Source organism: Oryx dammah, unplaced genomic scaffold (assembly GCF_014754425.2).
Source record: "Oryx dammah isolate SB20612 unplaced genomic scaffold, SCBI_Odam_1.1 HiC_scaffold_553, whole genome shotgun sequence".
Lineage (NCBI taxonomy): Eukaryota > Metazoa > Chordata > Mammalia > Artiodactyla > Bovidae > Oryx > Oryx dammah.
This window is the reverse complement of record NW_024070712.1, coordinates 1-10498: the sequence shown is the minus strand read 5'-3', so window position 1 is coordinate 10498 and position 10498 is coordinate 1. Positions and strand designations below refer to the sequence as shown.

Genomic DNA, 10498 nt, shown 5'->3' with positions numbered 1-10498 from the left:
ACCCTTGGGGAAGAGAAAAGAGATTGTGGGCCTGATCATGCGTGAGCGGTGGCTGAGGGGGCAGCGAGGGGTGAGGTCCTGGGTGGTTTCCCCTGGGACAGCCGTCAGGGCCACCGGGGACTTAACCCAGCATGGTTCTCTGTCCCTTGGGCTTTGAAGAGCACCTGTTAAGGAAAGTTACTCATCCTCCCGCCGTCCTCCTCAGCCAGAGTTCTGCTCTCCTGCTGGGGTACAAGAGAGGATAATCAGAGAGGAGAGATCCATCTGCGAAGTTACAGGAGCAAGAAAACCAGAGAAAGCAGAACAGGTAGGAAGGGACACTCTGGAAATTACATGAGGCTGGGAACGCTTGTGTTACTAATTGGTTATAGGCAGTACTGATCCACTGTCTATGATGTGCAGGCTCCTGAAGCCCACCTAAACTTAGACCAGTCCAAGTTTTCACATTTCTGTTGGAGCCCGGCCTTGAACCCAAGTCTTTCTGATCCAAATTCCAGGTTTGAGATGACTATGCTCTACTTGCTTTAATGTACAAAAACGTCTCTTTGCAGATGCCCGTTAATCCGAATATTATTGAAAAATGATGTCATGCGCTTTGTGCTCGAGTCTCTGCCTTGATAAAGTCCCCGGTGCTGTAAATCCCATGGCCCACATCTTCCTCATTTCTGCAATAACCTTTATCCCACAGACCTTTTTTCTGGAGTCCCACCAGCCCCACTGCAATCCCCGCAGCCCTGCCCTGGTCAGCTGAGGCCCTGAGTGGTGTCATCTTTGCAGTCCACTCCTGATTGTTGGGCTTCAGGCTGTTTTTAATTCTTTATGTAAATAGTAGTGCAAAGAACACTTTTCTTGCATAAAACTTTGCCTCCATTTAAGATGCTTTCATTAAGCTGTTTCTAGAAGTAAAATGACTGGGTCCAAGGGTATCAACACCTAACATTTTTTCATACTTAAGCTACTTTGTTATGCAAAAAAACTGTACGAATTTACATTCACTCATATCATATGTGATGGTGTCCATCCTTTGTCTTATCTCTGTTATTTTTTAAATAGCAGATCTTTATATAGAGAGAACTTCTTTTGGTTCCGGTTGTGACAATTTTGTGTTGGGAGATGAGAAAAGAAAGCATGTTAATTACACTTAGGCAGTATTTTAAGAAGGCAAAAGAGTACTTATTTACTATTCTTGCTGAGACCTGACTGAAATGATAGTAAAGGTCCTTATAGTTACAGTAACAGCTACTCGTGAAAGTGGCTTGTATTTCTGATTTTGCTCTGCACTGGTACTTACTCTAAGACTTTATAGATTATAATTCATATTGTTCTGATAACCAGGAAGTGTGTACCGCGGTGTCTTTGTTTACAGCTAAGGAAGCTGAAGCATAGATGTTCTGTGATTTGCCCAAAGTCAGAAACCTTGTTCCTGGAGAACTGGATCCCACCCCACTCTCTGGGCTCAAGATCCCATGCCCGGCTTCTTGTCAGTTTGCTGCTAACAACAATAATATATAAAGAGCAGGGATGGCAGCGACAGGAACCCAGAGTCTTCACACTCCCTCCCTCGGCTGAAATTTATGACTGCTTTTTATTTACCAATTGCACCTTTATCCTTGCTCTGGTCTCCCCTCTCAGTAGATGGAGTTACTGAGACAATCATGGGTAAAACTGCCCCTGCCATTCTCCACAGCACCCAGTCTAGAGTGGCCCAACTTCCTTAGCGTTCCCCCAAACCCCCTAACCTGAGGCCTGATCCTAGAAACTTTCTTTCTATCACCTTATGTCTGCAATGCCCAGGATTACCCTCAAGAATAGTAACCATCAGCTTGATTACTAGGGAGTATGCCTGGTGATGAGGCTGTGGGCACTGACTGTGCGGATGGGAGAGAATTTACCCAGACAGGCCCATCTCCAGGCACGTGGGAGAGGAGAGCTGGCTGGTCCCCTGCCTTCTTCTCTGACTCGAAGCTGTAGGAAATTTGGAAACACAAGGACCAAGAGCCAAGGCAGAGAGAGGAGGAGGGTGTGGGCAGAAAGGGCTGATCCTGGATGATGCCAAACACTTGAAAATGCATTTGGACCCTCAACCTCGTCTTTCCTTCCTTCCCTGCCATTCTTGTCCTGGTCCTGCCCCTTGTCTGGGGCTTTAGCTGGGTGGATGCTGGATGGTTCTCCCTTTTGCTGGATTCCTATCTGGGTGTCCTCCTCTGTTAGCCTCTGACTGGTCACTTCCTGGAAAGCCTGCCAGTGGGAGAGGGGAGGGCCCTAGTGAAGCCTATCCCTGCCCAACTACATGGCCAGACACAGAGCCCTTCCCTCCACGTGGGCAGACAGAGATTCTACCAAACCTGTTCCTCCACATGGTACAGCTCATACTCTATGGGCAGGGACAGCAGGGGTAAAGGCAGTGTCAAATTCAAAGTCCTTAGCCCATTGCCAGGCCCTCCCGACGCTCCTACTCCTGTCTTCCGCACCCTCCTGACTCCTCGGGGCCTGGACCAGGGGCCTGGAGGACTCCCAGCTGCCTGGACTCTGGTTCGCCCCCAGCCTCCAGGCCTTCGCTCAGGCTGCCCCTCCAAGGCCTTTCCCCACATGCCTCACCAGGTGAAATGTTACTTGTCCCTGGAGGGCCATCTCAAAAGCTTCCTCCGCCTGCTGTCTTCCTCTGTTTCCCTTCCAGTCTCCCCTGGAATCTTGCACTTTCCTGCCTGTGGGTCTGTTTGTGTGGAGTTTCTGCAGCTCCCAGCGCTGGGCGGGGGCCCTGACTCTTCTCTGCTGCTTCTCCTGCTCCAGGGCGTCTGGGTCTCCCTCCACCCTCCTGGGCACAGCCTGGCTAAAACACGAGGTGTGGGACCTGTTACTGGGGCATGAATCAACCAGATGCTCAAAGACATAGCACTACACCTCTTTTACCTACAGGTGAGTAATACCATTTGTTTCCCTTGTCTGTCTTCATAAAAGCTCTTTCTGATAGAGAGTGCCATCAGATATCTGAGCATTTCCATTTATGGGCATCCCACGCTTTTCCAGAAGGTCATCCTCTGCCAGTAAAAGAGGATGTGAGACCTACATGGTCTATGCTCTCCACAATCTTGGTTTAAGAAAGCTTGTGTATGAACGCTGTACTCTCAGGTAGCAGGAAAACCTGCCTTTTTCATGTCTCCTTACCCCAGCCATGATATTTTTATCAGAGGAGAAAGAGGAAGAGAGAACTGTGGCAAAACATGAGGCTTACCTGAAATCTGCTATACTATCCTGAGACTTGAAGACTTGAGCCGGACATTCCTAAACCTCCCCTCCCACAGGATGTCCAGTCCAGGTCTGGTCTGGCTGTGGGGCCCAGCTTCCTCCAGCCTCTTGCTCTCTGCTCCCAAACTGCTGCCTGGGACTTTGAGGGGGAAAGCGTGGAGTCATTTCCTGACTGAAATGGAGGCAATTTTGAAAGCACAGAAATGGGTGTCCTACTCTTTGACTGAGAAATTTACCACTTAGACATGTCCTGCTTGAATGACGAGAAGGAGAAGAAGGAAAAAAAGGAAGGGGGGATGAAGAGAAAGAGGAAGAAACAAAAAGACTCCAATCAATCAACTCCAAAGGGTCTAAATGAAAATGGAGAAGAACAAGAACTACAAACATACTAGGAACTATGTTAAAAATAATGTTGAGTTCGGCTAACCATTCTCATCAAGACACAATTGCCGGAGCCATAAGGAAGGTCTGATTTATTTGACCTCTTGAAAACTAAATATTTCAAAAGGATGCCACAAACCAAGTCAGAAAAGAAGGAGAGACAGGAAGACACTGTTTGCGATATTTATAGTAGATAAAGATGAACATTCCCAACACAGAGAAAGCCTAAAATCCGCATGAGAAGACTGAATGGCGTTTCTCACAAATGGGCAAGAGATGTGAACGAGCAATTCCCGGGGAGGCGACTTGCCCAGGGTCACAGAGCTCTCCGTGGACAGAGTGGGGCCAAGTCCAGACCTTCGGACGTGGGTATGTAAGGGAGGGGAGTGGGATGTGATTTTAATAACCCAGAAATTTCTAGGTTTGTCTCTACCTTTATAAACACATGATCTAATCTCACGCCCCTCTTGCTATACTGATGTATCTACAGTTCGGCTTCTTGTCTTTAAATTGTAAATCCTGTATCATCAAGTGGGCGTTGCACAGCAGGGCCTGCATCTCCTGACGTGGTCTCCCGTCCTTCCTCTCTCAGGCCTTCGTTTTTCCCCAGGACCTGGCACTGAGCAGGCACTCAGGACAGGGTGGGTGATGAAAGCTGATTCCTTGTATCTCAAAAGAAACCGTTTGCCCCCATCAGCCCCCACACAGCACCCAGGGGCAGACTCAAGGTGGCCAGGCCACAAGGAGGAAGTGCTCTAGCCCCCTGCCCTCCTCCATCCCCTCAGCTTTCTTGAAATTTCCCAAAGGACTGAGCACCCACAACATACATCTTCCTTCTAGGGTTGCTGCTCATGTCTCAGGGGTCCACATCCCAGGCTGAGACCACCTGAGCAGGCCGCTACCTTCCTCTGCAGTAATGTTTAGGGGTCCCGGGGTTGGGAGGAAGCCTTCAGAAACATGTGCCTCCACATCCAGGCTCTGTCCTTCGGGCCATGGTCTCATCTTTCTGAGCTTCCATTTCCCTTCTTTTGTCAATTAGAGACAATCAAGGTTTGCTCAGACAGTCATCCTGAGGATGGGGAGATGGGCGGGTTTCCTACCCTCCGTGCTTACCCAGGAGTCTTGCTCTGGCTGAGTGTGAACAAGATCCAGCTGTGTCAGCTCTGCAGATGCAGCCAACTTCTGTGTGTCTCTGCAATAAACCACGCACACCTCCTGGTCCCGGATATATTCGGAGAACCAAAACGGAAGTGAAACCCTCACTTCTGAGTGGCTCAAGTTACCAACACCCTACCCACCAGGCCCCGCCCAGTACTATTTCTACCCTCCTGCTGCCCCCTTAGAGAAACCACCCCAGCCCCGACATCCCACGTCCTTCTGACACAGCCCACCCTGCTTCGTCTCCTTAAGGAGACCTGCCACCAACACACCGTGAGCCCCTTGGCCAACCACTCCCCCACCCCATGGCTGTCTTTCCACCCCCTCAGCCCTCCTCACCCACCCACTCACCAGCCTGCCTGCTTTATTCACCCTCATGCCACCAGCACGTGGCATATTCCAGAATATACCAGCTCCTCACCTCATCCTGGTCATATTGCTGCTGCCTAGGGTCACATGCACGTGGCTTCTAGTGTTTGTTCATGCAGGTCCTTCTGCCAGGACACCTGCTGCATTGAACCTGGAGAAATCATACTCACCCTGTAAAGCCAAAGTCTGGCATCACCTCCTCTGAGAAGCCCTCCAGGACCTCCCCTAAAGAGTCCCCTGTCCCTGCTCTGCTCCCTTGCTACCTGGGAGAGGGGCCTAAGGCCACCCCTCAGCCTCTGCGTCCACGCCCCACCCACCTCCTTTTGATCAAGTCCTTCTAGACTTGGCCCTGCTGACAGGCACAGAACTAGTGCCTTCAGGTCCCAGCAACTTGCCTAAGGAGGCCCAGCCTTGGCAGTCAAGGTCAGTGGATGGATCCCAGTTTGTGGGAAGGGCTGAGAGCATGCTGCTATTTTCTACCCTGGATTATTTCTAGTTGCACAGTTTCTTTTTTCGAAATAGAGGGCCTTTACAGGAAGGCTGGTGATCTGGCACCTCAAAAGCCAACAACAGAAAATAAGTCTCCTTTTCTGCTTGCTTCCTGAGCAGAGAGCTGCAGTGTATGGAGGGCTGAGCCTTATGCACCCTCTGTGCAGGCTCTGTCCATACTTTTCCTGTTGTGGTCTCACATCAGCTCTAGGGAGTGTCAGTTCCATTTTTCAGTAAAGAAACAGAAGAAAATGCCCTACAGCCTGAGAGTCCTGGTGGCCTTTTCTTCTCTGCCCCCACCACAAGGGGCAGCAGTGTGGCTGGACCCCCCCACGGAAGCCCACCTGCTCTTCCCTCAGAGGTGCTTCATCCCAGAAAATGCCTGGCCCATCATGGTCACCTTCCCCATCTTAGAGGGAGGGACAGAGGAGTGACAGGTGTTACTCCATGAGGACCACACTCTACAGTTTGGTCTGACAATTACCCTGGAACGCAGACCAGGAATCTAACCTGATGTTTGCAGTAAGGCAGCTGATGGCAGGGGCAAGAAGGGGGCTTTCTTCCAGCAACTCAGGGGAGGAGCCAAGATCCAAACCAAGGTTGTCACTGCCTATTGTAAACTTCATTCCTTGTTTAAATTTCCTTTTTTTTTTTTCTCCTTTAAATCATTTTTTCCCCAGTAAACTCCCTCCTACTGATTCTTTTCTCTTCCACTACCATGGATTTATCTAGAAGTTAAGCAAAACCACCCTGAGATGCAGAACTCAGCTAATCCAGAGGAACTGTGTCCAGCTGTCATGAAGGTCCTCTGCTAAGAATGCCTAAGAGATGCCAGACCATCCTGGACTCAATAAGGCAAGCTCATCGGAGAGCAACCATGGAGCTGCAGACTCAGATCAAGGTGAGGATTCAACAAGACGTAAATCCAGGGACAGGAGCTGAGACCACCCCATCTGCAGATCCTAAAGAGTCAGTGATGATGAAATTGGGCTCCACTTGACTCCAGCGTCACAAGAGAAGTACCCCAGGATGGCTACAGCAACCCACCTGTCTGTCCTTGTCCCTTTTTTATGGATCAGTGGGAGTGAGTAGGGAGCTTCAGACTGAGCATGTGACCCAAGGGCTTTCGAGTCATCAGAGTTGCCTATGGAGATGGGAACCAGGGGGCAGAGCACTGGGGATCCCCTTCAGGCTGACACACCTCAGGGGAACTGGTCTCGGCCACTCTCTGCCAGGCTGCTCTCATCACAATAGCCAAAGTGTGGAAGAAAGGAAAATAACATAAGAAAGATTCTGTCTATATATACCACACACTATTACTCATGTAAAAAAGGAAGAAAGTTCTTTTTAAAAATATTATTTTAAAAGGAGGAAAATTCAGACACATGCTACAGCCTGGACACTCCTTGAAGACATTGTGTTCAGTGAAATAAAACAGTCACAAAAACTTATTGTATTTTCTGTGTTTATTAGGTTTGCAGATTAGGCAAATTGATAAAGACAGAAAGCACGGTGGTGGTTGTCGGGGGCTGTGGGAGGGGGAGGCGAGTTCCGGTCCAGTGGAGCCTCAGATTTCAGGAAGAAAGAATATGGAGATGCATGTTGGTGATGGCTGCACAAGAGATGAATGGATTTGATGCCACTCACCCGTACACTTAAAAATGCTTAAGTGGTCAAGTTTATGTTGTGTATATTTCACCACAGGAAGGAAAAAAGAAAGAAAAAGAATCCCATCACAAAGGACAAATATTTTATGATTCCACTCATATGAGGTCTTGAGAGGAGGCAAATTCATAAAAATCAGGGGTACACTGGTGCTTGCCAGGAGTGGAGAGGAGGAAGAATGAGGTATTAGTACATAATTGGGACATAGTTTCATTTTTGATGTAAAACAATTTGTGGATGGATGGTGATGCTGGTTGTACAATGATGTGAGTGTCCTTAATACCACGAACTGTACACTGAAAAGTGGGTAATATGGTAAATTTGATGATTTTCAAAAATTAAAACAAATTTTTGAAAAGCTGAACCTTTGTGGGAAAACATAGCAGCACCTAAACACTTTACAGTCTGTAAAACACTTTCACACTCAACATCGTGCAAGCTACCACAGGCCTGTGATGGAAACATTTACTATCTCAGTGTCACCTGGGAAAACTAAGGCTCAGACTTGCCCCCAAATGAGGAAACAGGCAGGTCTGTCTGTTTTCTGGTCTATGCCATTTCCTTAGAGGAAGAGAAATCCTTCAACCTTCCAGTTGTCTAAAAAATGTACTTTCCTTCCATAAATGCTCCCTGTAAGCTTGAGGTGAGTCATAAACATCAATTACGTCTTGTCCAAAGAAGCGAGCTCAGAGGCCTGAGTCCCTAGAGGCCACAGAGAGCTGAGTCTGACGGGGCTGATGGGGACCCTCTGTGACTGGCATACAGTGTCAACTCACTTCTGGAACGGCCCCACCTTAAGGGGAAAGCTGCTTGAACTCTTCCTTCATAGAGACTCTGGGAGCCACTCTGCTGTGTCCACATCTCTCTGTCTTCCATGAGTGGGGAGAGATTTGGCACCATGCAGCCCTCCTTGATGGGGATAAAATGGAAGCAGTGACAGATTTCATTTTCTTGGGCTCCAAAATCACTGTGGATGGTGACCGCAGCCATGAAATTACAAGACATTTGCTTCTTCGAAGAAAAGTTACAAACCAACCTAGATAGTGTATTAAAAATCAGAGACATCGCTTTGCCGACAAAGTCCCCTATAGTCAAAGCTATGATTTTTCCTGTAGTATGTTTGGATGTGAGAGTTGGACCATAAAGAATGCTGAGCGCTGAAGTATCGATGCTTCTGAACTGTGGTGTTGGAGAAGATTCTTGAGATTCCCTTGGACTGCAAGAAGATCCAACCAGTCCATCCTAAAGGAAGTCAGTTGGGAATATTCATTGGAAGAACGGATGCTGAAGCTGAAACTTCAATACTTTGGCCACCTGATGCGAAGAGCTGACTCATTTGAAAAGACTCTGATGTGGGGAAAGATTGAAGGTGGAAGGAGAAGGGGATGACAGAGGATGAGCTGGTTGGATGGCATCACCGACTCAATGGACATGAGTTTGGGTAAACTCTGGGAGTTGGTGATGGACAGGGAGGCCTGGTGTGGTGCAGTCCATGGGGTTGCAAAGAGTCAGACATGACTGAACGACTAACTGAACTGAACTGAAGAACTGATAAAAAATTTGAAAAGGATAAATATGTACATACGATACACATATAATGGAATCACTTTGCTATACACCTGAAACTAATACAATATTGTAAATCAACTATACTTTAATAAAACATGGAAACAAACAAGTCACTCCCTACTGAGTCAAAGGTGAGTTGATGCTGGAGAAGTAGGGCTAGAGACCATCACCAGGGGGAACCCTTCTTGCTGAATATCAGACCCTGGGGAGGGCGATAGAGGAGCCCCTGCTACTTGTGCAGGATCTCTACAATCCTAACTCTTTGGCTTTCTCCCATTTTCAAAGCTCCCCTATTCCTGGCCTCTCATTGCTAGTCTCCCTTTCTCTCCCTTATTCTTCCCTCAGTGTCTTCTTCAGTCCAAAATAAGTGGTTTCTCCCCTTGACCCTGCACATGTCCCTGCTCCCTGCATTGCTCTAGGGGTGGCCCACGGGGCCCTATTGCAGACTCTCATAGATCCAGGTGAGCTTCTCCAACTCCTTCTCCAGCTGCTGGGCTTTCTGCCTCATGTTCTCAGCCGATGCTGTCTTTGCCCCCTCCTGCAAGTCCTGTGCGTCTTTCACCAGGGAGTACACGTCCAGTGCCATGGATAAACCTGAGAGGACTCCACTCCCGATGCGGGCTGCTCTAGTTGCTGCCAGAGGTGTGCCTCCGAAATGTGTACTCACCTGCTGGGCACTTTGGACAGAGACTCGCCCGGTGGTTATGTAGCGCTGAGCAGTCGCTACTAACTGGGGGTTGCGTCTGGCCACCCTGATGGCATGAATATGACTCCCAAAGTCTTTAACTTGGTAGAGATCATTTAGATAGCATTGTATTTTGGCTGTGTCAAGGAGACTGGCCTGGGTTTCTGCTGATGACGTATTTACATTTTCCACCACCATGGTGGACAAACCTGTCAAAGCAGCTGCTGCTCCCAGCCCTAATCCAGCGGCTGAGAGTTCCAGACTGAGGCCTGCTGTACAGGGTGCCAGACCCAGGCCCAGGATGCCCAGGGCACCAGATGCAATACTGGTGGAGGAGGCTACCACATTGGAGATGGTGCAGTCCCTGTGCACCTTGTCAACACTGTCAGCGAGCTCATGGAGCTTTCTAATGTTCTCCTTCAGCGCCTGTTTTACCTGAGGAAACTCCTTCAAAAACCTCTCCTTTTTCTGGTGGTATTTATGCAGGAGCCTGTCTTGGTCCTTCCTGGCCAAGATTGTTTGCGCCTCGATCAGATGTTCACGGAGTACATCTGCCTCTTCCCTATAACAATGAACATTAAAGTCTTAGAAAGACAATTTGCCTGTCAATGAAACAGGCTTAACAAGCTCTATCCTGCATAAACCACAGAGATTTTATTGTAAATTACAAGAATTTTACTAATTGTAAAATTTTTTCCAACCGTAAACCCTTATTTGAATATTGCGAGTGTTCCATGTACTTATTCAATCATGGAATAAATAAGCAAAGGTCATCTTTGGAGACATATAACTTAAGAGATATATTTGATAAAGACACCTCAAAGGCAGACCAATATCATCACTTCCAGAATGTGTGTAAAATGGGAACTTCACATATAAACAAAGAGATTTGGGATTAGAGCAGAAAACCCTTCATTCAAGGACCTTAGTGTATAG

General features: G+C 48.1%; 1 protein-coding gene across 1 annotated transcript; it reads right to left on the bottom strand.

The window, feature by feature from the left end:
* Window positions 1-9313: 9313 nt before the first annotated feature.
* On the bottom strand, window positions 9314-10124 carry LOC120859317 (apolipoprotein L3-like; the record flags this gene model as incomplete). The annotated part of the gene is made up of 1 exon (XM_040235464.1): window positions 9314-10124. A coding segment is annotated over one exon (811 nt), but the record flags the coding sequence as incomplete, so codon positions are not given.
* Window positions 10125-10498: the final 374 nt, after the last annotated feature.